Raw genomic sequence first — 15562 nt, 5'->3', positions numbered from 1 at the left:
GCTTGGTTTTCACCCTTTGCCTGGCTAGAATTCTGCTTAACTTCCCGGATGTGTGTCCTACGAGAACACTTGTTCGAATCACATCGTCAGGAAAGCTAAAATTCCTATTTCCTTTATACTGTTTGTCCTGAATATTTCGATGCTTTCACATGGAAATGCTTCTGTTGAGTGAAGTTTCTCTGTAAATAAGCGATGCCTTGTAGATAATCTTGATGAGGACTCACTTATTGCCCAACGATGTATACATGATGCAATTGTAAGTTACAGAGGGTTGAAAAAGTCCCTATAACTAAATCTTTAATCCATGCAGCAAGTAATGCAAATGGAAAGTGGAAGGAAGCATGATACAACAAAAACTCATTTAGAAGAGAGGAAAAGAAGTATATCAGAACTGAAAGAACTGAGTACAAAGAAAGCTAAAATCCTTGAGAGATCAGCAAAGGAAATCCAAGAATTTGATGAAAAGATGAAAGCATTAAAGAAGAAAATAGTGTAGTTTTTTTTTTTTTTTTTTTTTTTTTCGAGTAATGTGTTCTTTTACATTTATTTTACAAAATTACATAAAACTAACTAACTCCCTAGCCTTCTTAAACCCGAAGGTTCATGGCTGCAGCAACACAGGCCTTCCATCTTTCCCTATCTTGAGCAAGATCTATATACTCTTTTCCATCCCTACCGATTTCTCTTAGGTCCATCTCAACGTTGTCCCTCCATCTTCGTCTTGGCCTTCCTACAGGTCTCTTACCATCAGGTTTCCCAACAAGAATCCTGTAAACTCCTCTTTCCTCTCTCATTCGTGCTACATGGCCTGCCCACCTAAGTTTTCTCGATTTAATTATTCTAATAATATCTGGACATGAATACAAATTATGTAGTTCTAAATTATGTAACCTTCTCCACTCACCTGTCTCCTCATCCCTTTTAGGTCCAAAGATTTTCCTAAGGATCTTATTTTCAAATACCCTCAATTTCTGTTCCTCTTTCAATGTAAGGGACCAAGTTTCACATCCATATAATACTACAGGCAAAATTACTGTTTTGTATATTTTAACTTTTAGTTTTTTAGATATTAAACGAGAAGACAAAAGTTTATGAAGAGAGTAGTAACATGCATTTCCTGAATTAAGCCTACTTTTTATTTCCTCTTTAATATAATTTTCATTCGTTAATATTACTCCTATGTATTTGAATTTGGAAACTGATTCAAACGAGTTGTTATCAATAATTAGATTTTGATTATTACCTAACACTTGGTTTCGTCCTGTAAGCATATATATTTAGTTTTCTCTTTGCTAACTTCCACACCTCTCTCTTTAGCTGTTTTGAAAAATAATTTAGCTTTTTTTTAATTGTATTTACATCATCCCCCACCCCAGTAAGTCTACATCATCTGCATATGCTAACAACTGAGTCACACCGTTTAATTTTAGTCCTTCGTTAGTTTCTTTTACCTTCCTAACAGCGTATTCTAATGCAAAATTAAAGAGCAATGGAGATAATGCACCTCCTTGTTTTAACCCATCATGAATTATAAATTTGTCAGACACATAAATATCCACACGAATTTTACTTTCTGTTTCACTGGTGCATATTTTTATCATACTAACAAGCTACTTAGGTATTCCAAACTCTAGTAATATATTATATAATTTATCTCTTTTGACCGAATCATATGCTTTTTTGAAATCAATGAATAGCTGATGGACATTTTGATTATATTCCCATTTTTTTTCAAGTGTCTGTCTGATGTGAAAAATTTGATCTGTAGTTGATCTGTTACGTTTAAATCCACATTGATAATCACCTATAATTTCATTAGCATATGGGGTTAATCTTGTTAAAATAATGTTAGACAATATTTTATATGTTGTTGAGAGTAGAGAAATTCCACGGTAATTATTGCAGTTCATTTTATCACCTTTTTTAAACACAGGAACAATTATGGATTCTTTCCACTGTTGAGGGATTTCTTCTTTATTCCATATTAAACAAATTAATTTATGAATTTGACATATTAATGAATTTCCACCATATTTAATTAACTCAGCTGGTATTAAATCAATGCCAGGTGCTTTGTTATTCTTTAGCCTTTTAATAGCATCTTTAACTTCAGTCAAGTTAGGTTCTGGAACTAAAGGTTCTGCTGTGTGGACTTCATTTACTTCTGATTTATCTCCTATATGAACATTTAAAAGGTCATTAAAGTAGTTCTTCCATCTATTTAGAATATCGTTTGGGTCAGCTAGAAGATCACCATCTTTATCTTTTATCAAGTTTACTTTAGGTTGCCACCCCTTTCTAAACTCATTTACACCTTTATATAAATCTCGGATATTATTATTTTTGCTGTTTGTTTGAATTTCGTTAATTTTGCTTTTCAAGTAATCTCTTTTTTTACTTCTAAATGTGCGGTTAACTTCTCGCTTTATTCTATTATAATTGTTTAGATTTGTATCATCAGAGTTATTTAACCACCTAAGTCTAGCCTGATTTCTTATTTCTATTAGATTATGACATTCATTATCAAACCATGGCTTACTTTTTCTCGGTTTATGGTATCCTATACTTTCTTTAGCTGCTGATTCTATTGCATTACGTATGTGCTCCCAATTCTTATTTACGTCTGTTTCATTTATATTTTCATCATCATTTTAATCCTGCAAAACATCAAATCTATTTGACAGTTTAATTTGGTAATCCTTCTTAATTCTTTCATCAGTAATCTTTCCTGTATGAAATTTTAGAACTTTTAGATTTTGTTGCTTATGATTTATCACTGAGAGTCTCTCTCTTAATTTAGCAATTACTAAATAATGGTCACTGGCACAGTCAGCACCTCTATGTGTACGAACGTCAATTATACTAGTATGCCTTCTCTTATCAATGAGAATATGATCTATCTGATTATGAGTTTTACCATCTGGAGAAGACCAGGTATATTTATGGATATCTTTATGTTTAAAAGTGGTACTTTTCACAATTAAATTCTTTGAGGTTGCAAAAGTAATCAATCTTATACCATTATCATTACTTAATTCATGAAGACTTTCTTTACCAATCGTGGGTTTAAATGTCTCTTCTTTGCCAATCTGTGCATTACAGTCACCTAACAGAATTTTCATATCATACTGAGAAAATTTATCAAAGACCTGTTCTAACTCTGTATAAAAATCATCTTTATCTTCCGTTGGTGCATGTATGTTTATTAAAATAATTTTACACCACCTACCCTGTAAAACTGCATATGATATCCTATCATTAATAAATACTGTTTTAAGAGCCGAGATAATTCTATTATTTATGAAAAAGCCTGTTCCAAAATTATGATTTTCAGTACCACCATAGAGAAAAGTATAATTTTTAGTTTTACAATTCTCTTCTCCTGGCCACCTAACTTCCTGGATAGCTACTACATCTAATTTATACCTAACTATCTCATTAACTGTACACTGAAATGCCCCAGGCCGGTAAAGGCTCAGAACATTCCAGGTGCCTAATTTAATATCCTTATTCCTAATGTATATCTTATTCTTAGTCCAGGGACCTCCCAAAGTAGTCCCCACCCGGAGATCTGAACGGGGGACTATTTTACCTTGGGAACATCCATGGCCTTATATTGCCGATTCTTGACATGGCTTTTTTACAGTGCAGAGTTGTCAGCTCTACGCCTAACCCCCAATATGAATGGAGGAACTACTACACAAGACGAACACAAACACATTAGACAGCACAACTACTATACAAGACACACACAAACACATCACAACTATAACACAATATAAACACAAACACACCACAACTACTACACAATATAAACGTAAACAAACTACACACCACAACTTGTCTTGCGTAGTAGTTGTGCTATCTAATTTGTTACAAAATTACATTCAGTTTATAAACACACACTATTTTTCTTGTGACTACTGAATTGTTGTTGAAATAAATTAACTCCAAAAAATTGGTAAAAAAATTATTTTATAATGTATGGGTGGATCGGATGGTTATAAGGGGTGAAGGGAGGCCATCCATAATTTCAGATAATGTGATAATGAAAGCTTGCTAGTATATTGGTAAATTTCCATAAATATACAGGTACAAGAGAATAAGTATGCTTTGTGTTGAAAACATTAATCTGATGTACTACAGTTTACGGTTATAAACTTGAGTGAATTTTCATCTAAGTGCTCTGATTTTCTTGCATATATCACCTTTGACTGGGTGCCAAAACTTTGTGGTTAGTTTTCTTGTTAGATAAGGGATAGCATTAAGAGATCATACTGGTGGAGCAAAAAGTAGGGGGACAATCCCCCCACACACTCCCCTAATCGCTGCTACTGTACATACATGTTCATGTACATTAATTGCCCTAATGACTTGGTCTGGAAAACCTGGAAAAGTCAGGGAATTTAGTTTTCACAAAATAGTAGACACCCTGTAAGTATTACCAAGTAAATTGTCCATCAGTATGTTCATTCACTTGTAGGCAATCCGAAGTTCATGAATTGCATCAAAATTCCAACAAAGTAGTTGACTACCTCTACGCCAGCATCGGTACAATTCCATTCTTTAAAAACATGTAAGAGAAAAATATTTAAATGTAGTGGACAATTTGCTATTGCAGTAGTTATACATCCCACTGTTTACGGGCATGAGTTGCCTGCAGCTGTGGCAAAATTCTGAACTGCTAGTGTTGCTAATCATCATTCATCTTTAGGGTTGCTATTGACCTAAAGATGTTAATCAAAAGATAAAGCTACACCATAGAAGGTACTTGATTTGGCATAAAGCTTACAATGGCAACATTTGTTTGTCTCTCATGAACAGGGCATTTAATGCCATATACAGCATGTCTACGATTCTGGAAAATTTAGGGAATTGACTTTTTCTGCAAAAGTCTGGGAGAGTTACTGTTTCTAGAAAAATCAACTTTTTTGTAGTAGTGCACTAAAAGTAAGTTTTTGAACAAACAGAAAAATGGGAAAAGCAAGAAATTTTAAATTTGTTGTGGACAAACTATACTTCAGTTTGGTACACTGAGTATTACAGTACAAGTTGTATATTCTCTAGAAAAATGTCATGTTTTGAACTATTGAACATGTAGAAATCACCTACCATAAGTGGCTATTGAAATTTCCAGTTTCTTGTTGCAATTTTTGGGTAGATAATAGGATTAATACACATTTTATTACTAATCTTACTATAATTATGTATTGTTTATGCTGTAATTGTTAACCTTTTTTTGGATAAAAAATATAATTCTGCTAACCATAAGTCAATCCTGCCATTATCACTTTTACATGTGAAGCGAAGTGTGATCTTAGCTAAAACATAGTGATCTTTTTACACACACATTTAAATATATGGATTGCCGTAATGGCTTTAGTCTGAAAAATTCTGGTTCTTGGTTTGGAAATCCTGAAAATGTCACGGAATTGTGATTTTACAACCTTGTAGACACCCTTACCACAATGCTAGTGTAGTGAACAGTTGCGGAATTCCTGATCATGTGGTAAAATGGAAAATTCTAATAATTTACACAATGCTGATGTTATTTTAATGACAATTGCTTAATTTTTGTTTCTCTCAGGCTGGTTTTACCCCTAGAAGACCTCCATATGGGAAAATAAAGCAGCTCGTACCAGATCCTAGTCCTATTGTTATTAAACATACAGGTAAGTTGTAAAAAGCAGCTTTTTTACACAAGATAGTTTGATATTTTAACCCTTTTGGTGCGTATGGATATACTCCCTCTGTTCCATAATTATAGTCCGGTATGCCAAAATGGTAGTACAGAAATGACAGACGAAGAGGCAGATGGAAAGCACAATTTGTACTGATCCTTGAGTAGTAAAGTTGTATGACACATTCCCTTGTTTCATGTTCTTCTGTATACACCAATGTAACAGTTTGAATATCAGGCAATTGTTATGAGACAACAAACAAAGGTGTACCGGACAATAATTATGGGACAGAGGGAGTAATTGGAAAGTTCACAGCCAACCTAAGATTTTTTACCCTTTTGTGAAAATGAATTGCTCTGTTACTATTTGCTATATAGACATGAAATTTTGCACACTGATTCAAAATACTAAGGGATAGAAGTTATCACATAGAAACGTTATGTATATTTCTTCAATCGTCAGTGTTGCCATACCAAAATATATTTCAAAATTTATTTTTTGGTCTTGCATATCTCTACTTTTCCAAGTATTCAGTGGATTATGGATATTCATTACAGTAAGGTAACATTTTTATTTATTATTTATCAATTACTATTTATTATTAAGTACGATTACATTGACATCGGACACGTAAAGCAGTTTCAACATCACGAGAAATAGTAAATAGTAAATTTAGCATTCATCTGGGAAAAGAAAGATTACATGGAGCATACAAGAAATAAAGTTGACATTGGCATACAAACATATCTTCAGACCCTCAATTTTGTGTTTGAATACAAAATACTAAAGTTTACAAAATAATTTACAAAAGAGTATGAAATTTTCTTCAAGCATCAGTGTTGCCATCTCATAATAATAAAAATTTCTAAAAACTTTCATTATCATTAAAATATTCAACCAGTGATACATATTCATCCAAATAAGACATTTTTTTTAATATTTTTGTGTGGTATAATTTTATAATTTCGTCAGTGTTGCAAACCAGAAACAATTACAATATGAGTAAGAAATGTAAAAATCAGTTCATCATAAAAACAAATATGTGGTATAAAAAAATGAGAAGTTCAGTTTACTATGGCATCGAAACATATTTTACATTATAGTTTTTGGATTCTTGATTATGTGAAATCAACAGAAGTTCACTTTCGTGTGAGAGTCTTCAAAGCATCCTATGAGGCACAAAGGAACTTCACATTACAATTTCATCCAGACATCGCTGAATATCATCAGGGGAGAGTATCCACTGGGAACAACCTGATACAGCATTGTCGGCCATTGTGCAAACTCAACAAAAAGCACAGAACAGTCGTGACATGTAAGAAAAACAATGAAATCACACTTGTGCTGCACCTACCAGTCAAGTTATGTACTAAAATATCCAGCCTTTGCAGCGAAACAATCTTCTAACCACATAGAAACTAGCAAGAATTTTCATAAGCACTCAAAAATGAAGAACATATATATACATTATCCGCGATTTGAGCCAGGGTTGGCATTTTGCCCGGGTTTTTTGGTTGTTTTTTTTTTTCAGATAAAACCTGCGCAAAACTGGGTTTTATTGGTTTTTTTCAGGTTTTGTTTAAAAATATGTATTTTAAAAATGAAATACATTTTACCCCTGGTAGTAATGTACTGTAACATTCAACTTGTATTGCTTTAATACCCTGTCCCAACTATCTCTGGAGCAGGCAAACTAAAGCAAGTCTCTGCGCAAGTAGTTATGCAAGATGGCTCCCCCAATGAACACGTGAAAGGGACCTGGATTGTGTGGATGGGGGGGGGGGGCGACTGCAGATACCAGCCTTCACAGCAACGTGTACTGCTTTGCTTTTTATGGCAGTGAGAAACGTTACTACATACTGGTACCTTACTATAGGCGAGGACTATTAACATTTTATTTTAACAAGAGAAATGTGTATGATGTCAGAGATCCTGGGTTCGAATCCTGGCGTGGGCATGAGGATTCTTTGCAAGTCTCTTCATCATGTCATCACTCATTCTCATCTTCATGATTAGCCAAATGTGGCAGAGAAAAGGAGTAAATTAAAACAAATCAGTCAATCAAACTAGAGAAATGCATATGTGTGTGCTTGGATGCATCATCGTTTATGAACATAACACAATCTTGAGTACTTGTTATGATGCACACATTAATAAGCAACACAGTAACATAAGAAATCAACTTGAATAGTGCAGGAACCATTCTTCCCAGAAAAAAAGAAGCAATGACAAACTTTTTTACAGTGAGACTTTTAATTTTATCATTCAAGTTTGTTACTTTCTTCCTCCTGCAAGGTTACTCAAATTTAACCCTTAACATGAACCATGTTTTTGTTTGTTCGTAATCCAAACCACCCGGTCTGTCAGACTGACATGCATATTTTCTTTTTTTACATCGAATTTATTTATTTTTTGTTAATGATGATAAAAGATATTTGTTCTGTGAGCCTTAATTATCAACTTCCAATTATTTTATCTATGTAAGGTTCAATAAATAAGAAGGAATATTAATTGTTTATTTAGAACACAGTAAAAATTTGGACTGCTTGCAGCCTTCTTTGAGAACACTGAAGGATATTTTCATGAGCGGAGTTAAAAATTGAGGAGTATAAGAAAATTATAAGAAGAGCCCTTCGCTCAGTAAGATCAGGTGTTATGTGTAGGAGTGTGACTATGTTTTGGCGGTTCAACACTTCTCTATATGTATGGGTTGCCTCTCGCACTGCCAAACTAAAAACTGGGGAGCTGGTCGAGGGGTGTGACATTTCAGTTGATGTTGGCTCTGGCAGAGAACAGGTGACGACATGAGCAGGAACTTCACAGTTGTCCAGAATCAGTTTTCTTCATCATCACTACTTGTTCCGGAATCTCCACCATCCTGCAACTCAAGAAAATAAACGTGATCAGCATAAAGAGTCATCGATTGTCTCAGAATCAGCGCTCTCATCCTCGAGTTCAGACTCTTCATTTTCTAATAGCTCTCTAACACGTTCGTCAAAATCATCATCTGAGACTCGCAAAATGGCTAATTTCTTTCTTGGGCCATGGTAACACTGTTCACAAAAATACAACGAAAGTGACAAAAACAAACACCACAAATGTACACAACGGATTGGAACGATTCCAACGTAAATCAAACTACCCGGTCCCACAAGACCCCGTATCCTCACAAAAAAGCTACCGTGCCGATCGGTACTCAACAAGCCATTGATATGGTTTGGCTAGTTCAGAGGTAAACATTGTGGGGGGAAAGATTTTGATCAATTGATTGATTTGGTGTTTTAAGTCCACTTTATGCACATTAAGGCTAATTGGGACTGGACCTACAGTTTAAAGTGGGATCCGAACCACTATGTGCTTCCACTGGCTGAGGGAGAACGGTACAGGGAGTTTCCGGGTGTAGAGCGCAACAAGCCCGATGAAATTTTCAGGGGGTCTGTCAGACTGATGGTTTGGGTTAAGGGTTAAGCATATTAAAGTATATGTTTTTCAAGGTGCAGAACATTTTTAGTAAGTACTATTAGTGAATATTCCATTCTGAACTTTTTATGAAACAAATTATTTTTTGAATGCAGTGTTGTGTCTATGTTGGAATGAATTATGTTACAGCTACAAACGCATTTATTATCTCATTTATTTCATATGCCATAGACCATTAAATAATCCAAAAGTACTATGCAACACAATGTTTTCAATCTCCTTCAATACAATTTGTTCACAGTTGTGTCTTCCCATTATTTTTCTGGATGTTTCAAGCATAAATACCTCCTCCGTGTATTAACCATGCCAAATTATAATTTTGCCACATTCAATTGTCTGGCTGATTTCATCTTATAGATCCTCTAAAATATGTCTACTATCTTTAAACATGACCAATTTTTCTCAAATAAAATGCGAGACCAACCTTTCAAGTTATCTTGCAACTATAAAAATTGCAACTCAAAAGCCTTCCATTTATGGTACTTATCATAAATACAACGTTTGTGATTTTACCACCACTCCTCTCGTAAACTATGAAATATTTTAAAAGTTTCACTGCAAAATTGCGGACCAATGAAATCTCTAAAATGAATGACTGTGTTTAATTCCTTATACTCCGAAAATATATTCTTGACAGTTTTGGAAAAAAAATGTAGAGCAGAGCATAGAGTTGCATGGGGAAAATCAGTTTTTCATCCACCATCTTGAAACGCATTGTCCAATTTTGCTCACAAGTCTTCTAGCTATAGAAATAATTTTACCTAAATGATTCTAAATTTACAGCAGCATGGTCACTAAATAGATGACACTCTGCCCATCCACCCTAACTCATGCACCATATTTTGATGATTTTATGGTCAAATTATAGTGCAAGTACATAATTCTTTTGTAACTTTAATGCGCAAACTCAAAACTATAGTCTATTCAAAGGTTTGAAAATGTCAAAAATGATCAAAATATGAAAGTCCGTATACATTTGCACAGTATTTACTTGAGTACCCTACACCTTTAAAAAGAAGAAAGAAAAGAGAAAACTGAAATTGTGGTAGATAATGAAGGTGCAAGACTTACAAGTGTATAGAACTCCAAACCAGACATAAATAACATTTTATGTTGCACAGGCAAGCAACCCATTATGGTGAGAAATGAGAAAAATCATTTAAAGAATGTTCCGATTTAATTATGCCACAATTAATGGCATTTCAATAAAATGTACTCAATTTGCCCTTATAATGCTTAAACATGCCAAAAATTATTGTATCAATTGATCATCACAGTTGAAACTATGATGTGCCGCTATTGTCCCCCCCCCCCCCCACATAAGGAAGTGACTGATAACCAAAATGCTACCACAATTAAAAATTATAAGCTTTGTTCAACTATGTTGCATCAATTAATGCAAACCTTTTATCTAAAAATGTCCGATACTTTTTCTTTTTTGTTTCTTGGATATATATATTCTTGTTATTTGTTAAAAGTCCACTTCTAGCATGAATTGGGGAAAATAGCCTGAAAAAAACCACTATGACTTGTTCTATATTCATTATTTTTAGTATTATAAGCTATTCTAAGCCTTTTCTTTACAAGTTTTCCAAAACTTTTTGACAATCTTAGAACCTCAGAAGTATTTAAAGCAATAATTTACAAAATTTTCTGAAAAAACAACAACACATTTTCACTGTTTTTTTTGGTGGGGTTTTCAAGGTTGGTTTTTCTGAAAAAACCTGCATGGGGAAAACTGGGCTGGGCCCACCCAGGCCAACCCTGATTTGAGCGCAACAGGAGATAACTTATATATACGTTCTCCGTGCCGAAAGGGTTTACTCTACACAATTGGGGTGTAAGGTGTGACCTTCCACGTGGTATACCCAATTGTCAACCTCACTTCCATGTAGTACACCATGGACTACATTTTGCAGACTAACGAGGCTTTGGCGTCTGGGCTTATAGCCAGTATAATTCTGTGTGTTGTCCTGTTTTTTGTCCTTGTGTGTGCTGAGTGCCCCTTTACAGCCTCAGCTTTTAATGAAGCTTTTAATGAAAGTCAGAACATTTTATTGTAGTGCCACCACATTGCAATTATTCTATTTTAGTTATGGTAAGGTGCTGGACCCTGTATAATGTGACTGGTACAAAATAACCTAACTGCTGATGCACCCAAAATTTTAAATCCAAATTCAAACACTACACAATTTTCAAAATATGCATTTAACATAAGGGCTTACCATTAGTAACGTGATAGTTATTGCAATTGTATGACTACCCTATCATATAAGGCACATAATAATAATGATTGTTAATATTGTCACCTTGTAATCAAATCCATGAGAGTCCATTTCCAAAGTGTTTTGATTATCATTGAAACCTGCATGGTATGCAGTTACCAAGTGATGTTATGCATTAAATTTTCTCTAATTTCTGCTTCTCCTGCTTCCACAAAGTTCTACGGAAAATCCACCTACGCTTTTTCTGCACTGTTGCCAATAGGCAAGTGGTGTACTTAACCAATCCTGAAAACAGGAGCATAATATATAGGAACATGATTTTTTTTGCAACATCATGGTGGGAAGACATGGATTTTCCGATTAAATAATTCTCATGTGAAATTATGAATATTTTAAAGTAAGAGTGTGGTAATTTAAATGGTAAAGTTATATTATTTTTTAAAAAATATTTAAAACTACTTAAAATTGTTATAATTCAGGGGTAGACAAATACAGGGTGCACAGTCACCATGGTGCCTGAAAATTTTTCCTGGTGCCCAGATTTTGAATTGCTGATAGCTGAATTTTAAAATCTGCATCTATATAGTAAGTCAGCCATGTACTGGAATGTATTGCATAGTTATTCGTGCTGTTATGGGTTAAATCTTCTTTAGGAAGACCACTCCGGTGCAAGAATTAATTGCTTTCAATCCAAATATTTTATTAATTCATAAATGTTGACTTGATCTATATCACATTTCAAAATGTGTAGCTTTATCTTGGTTGGATTCATAGCTTTCATAGCCCATATTTGGAAAAGAAAAGCTGCCTCCTGAGAAGAGAGGGCTGGCACCTGAATTATTTTTAGTTTTGTCTACCCCTGCTGTTAGAATTGGTCCAAAGTGGTTTCGGCTTGGTTCTACATCTCGTGATACCAGAAGATCCATATCATATCTCATTTTTAGTCTTCATTTGGTACCTGGTGAACCAACCAGACTCTCATCAGATCAAAGGTTTTTGCATTATGTGTGTTCATGTACTTCTTTGTTGCAGGTCGCATAACAAGGAGAGACGCCGAAGCATTCGGAGTAGTGTGTGCTGCTAACAATAGTGCAAGCGATAGCTTTCTTCATGATAGCACCATTGCTTCAGGGGCTGAGGTATCTTTGTTAGAAGTAAGAAACGTTGCTCATACGTATACTCTGGATAGATGCTGAAACAACACAAAACTTGTTTATGTTTATAAAGTTCACTAATATATATATACACTTTCAGTTATAGCTTTAAAAAATCTTCGTTCATTTCAGACTATTGTAATCTAATCTGGTAAAAACAAATTGTTTGAAACATACTGTGCTTTGGTTTTATCAACATAAGAAAATAATGGGCTTGTGAAAATTTTATTTATTATATGCTACTCTTTATACATATTCTTTTTGTACCTTTCAGCATATGTTGAAGCAATTGCACATGTTTTTACAGGCAACGTACTGCATTACATACATACATGATGCCATGAAATTCATATGTGAGCAGTATTATTTCTTGGATGTATGTTTTGCATGTGCATTTTTATACTGCATAAGTGAAGCTTTACAACTGGATGTTTTGAAATTATTTGTAGTGTGAAGACTGAGTTTTTATCGCCATGGTACACTGTGATTCAAGAAAATGTTGACACTATATTGGAAATAGAAAATGTACTACTCACTGTCTATGTTTACTTCTTTAATTAATATTATTGTAACACCCATGTTAGCATAGACTGTCGCACACTAAATTCTTGTCATTGCAGCCAGGTTTCCTCCTTAAAGCAAATTTTATATTTCCCATATAGTCTTAACATTTTTTGACTCGCCTTGTACATTCAAATTTCGATTTTATTTATAGATTGTTTATCTATATATAAGAAAAATATTTACTTTCATTTTAACAATGTTCCATTTTGGGGGAAAAAATCAAAGGTAATTGTTTTTAGCATATTTTATTTCTTGATAATTCTACTTTCTATACATACTGTGTGGGGAGAGTTTCTCAGAAATTGTATTCCAAAGTAGCAGCTTTTGCATACTCTGCTTTTATGAAGCTTAATGAATGAATATAAATACATTGTAACATATATAGTTTCCACTGCAGCTGCACCAAATTAAACAAGTTTGTTACAGGGGGTGCATTGAGTTTAGTGGTTTACTATCTTTTTTAAATTTGCTTTTGACTTGCGTTATTAATATTAGCAAGTGTGAAAATTATAATTCTAAAGTTTGCATATTACCTCTTCTCATACAATTACAGTAAATATTACAATTGTAAACCACGAATAATAAAAACAGTTTTACAAATAATCACACACGCACATTATCAGTTCATGCACTTTTCAAACTTGTTTCTGAAAAGTCTCATGGGATTATTATATAATTGTATAAAAAGAGATTTCAGCTGTGTTTATGCTAAGAATTGAAATTGTACTTCTTTTCCAACACAGGTAAAATGCTAACATTATTTTGATCATTGATTCAAGTTTTCACACTTATTACCTATTCTGTGTGTAATTCTTTAACAATTATGTTTCCAGAATATTTTTATTATCAATGTTTGGTGATGTGCTTTTTTCACATGTGAAATGTAATATAGCAGGTTACAATAAAGTTACAATTACAAAATTAAAATTACAATTAAAGCTGCCTTAGTTAGTCCTCTGGAGCTCGTTTGAAGCATCCAATAGATGCGAAACTTGGTAGTAAGAAGGTGATACTCAAACCTAGTGCACAGTAAACAACATCCTTCGAAACGCTTTGTGTGACCATTGATATCACTGTGTTATGCTTCCAAAGTGTCATTCACGTTGATGGCGTGCATTTTGAACTCTGCTGTTCAGACATAAACTAAAAATAAAATTTTGCATGTCCAACTTCTGCTTGCTAAATCAGTGCCACATTGCCACCTGGTGGCGAAAATGTGAACTTTTTCCATTAGCCTTTGCTTCTCCATGGTCTCCATAGCCACTATACAATGTTTCATCGAAATCTGCTGCCTTCAGACGGCTCTGAGTAGGGCAAATTTGTGTCCACTTCGTACAAGAGAAACCCTGCCATTTGTTAAGCAGTGGTTTATTTACGTTTTGAATATGTTTAAATTGTTTAACTTGCTATAGAAGAGATTTTGTTTAATGCCTAAGATACTCTGAATGGGTGCATTATGTTAGGCATGTTTGCCATTGTTCATGGTTAATGAAACTTAAATCTCTGCATAGTCTCATACTACAGAATGAATGTTTTTCATGTAAAACCTGATTTTATTCATACAGATCATGTAAAACCTATGCAGAAATTTTGCAGTATTATTTTGTAATAAAAACATTCCTTTCTATGCAATTTGTTTTCATAATAAATTAGAACAATCACAGGATGAAGGTGCAAAACTAATAGATATGGAATATAGTCCTATGAAGATTTCAGTGACATTTGGTTTTCCCACCTCAGTGACCAACAACAGAGGTACCTCGAGTCTGTGAAAGAAACATTCACTGCTCATGTGTAACCACCAAACCAAAGCAATATGATGCGAAAATGACATGTGTAGCTTGTCATTTCGGTATGAAAAGATGCATTTATTTCTGAAGGTTCATTTCCAGGTGGCTTTGGTCTGAAATCTCCTTTAAATGTCCATTGTTTTCAGTGTTTATTGTGGTACATCCTTAGTCAAATGTATTTTGCTTTATGAGTATGACATCGCCTGAGGCTTGCCGATCATGCATTATTTTTTGACTTATTACATTCTGATTGCTTTTGAGTCATTCCCCATATTCTGACTGACTTGGAGGAAACTGGATTTATGCCAAGAGTATCCCAATTCTAGGCTTCAAAGATTGCCCGAATCTTTTTCATCCATTACATCATCCTTAAAGCTCTGCTGGATCTTTGGCCTATGACAACGAAACAGTTTTCGAGATTACCTCTTCTTTCGAAAAATTGCAGTCATATTTCAAATTCTGAAGAATTACATCTGCGTAGAAGTCCTAGAGCATTCGCGTCAGTCTTCGTATGGTTTACTTTCACTGTTCTCTAGATATTCTCAATAGTCTTGAATAAATTATTAAAATGGATTAGTAATTATAGGTAAGCCCAGTACCAGTTACTTCCAAAATCTTAGTTTCCTTGCTGGAAAAAAATCCGTGCAAAAACCTATGATAGATGATAA

At 34.0% G+C, this 15562-nt stretch overlaps 1 protein-coding gene across 1 annotated transcript in view; it reads left to right on the top strand.

Annotated features, from left to right (window-relative positions):
- LOC145998730 (uncharacterized) overlaps positions 1-14731 on the top strand; it is a 57547-nt gene extending 42816 nt beyond the window's left edge. The window contains exons 6-7 of the mRNA XM_083135258.1: positions 5588-5672; positions 12419-14731. Of these exons, the coding sequence (XP_082991384.1) occupies positions 5588-5672; positions 12419-12582 (249 nt within the window). The 3' untranslated portion in view covers positions 12583-14731. The remainder of the gene's footprint in view (positions 1-5587; positions 5673-12418) is intronic.
- The last annotated feature ends 831 nt before the right edge of the window (positions 14732-15562 follow it).

The sequence above is a fragment of the Lepisma saccharinum genome, chromosome 14, assembly GCF_977018435.1.
Source record: "Lepisma saccharinum chromosome 14, izLepSacc3.1, whole genome shotgun sequence".
Taxonomy (NCBI): domain Eukaryota; kingdom Metazoa; phylum Arthropoda; class Insecta; order Zygentoma; family Lepismatidae; genus Lepisma; species Lepisma saccharinum.
Note: the sequence above shows the minus strand (reverse complement) of the source record. Positions and strands in the feature narration are given on the sequence as shown.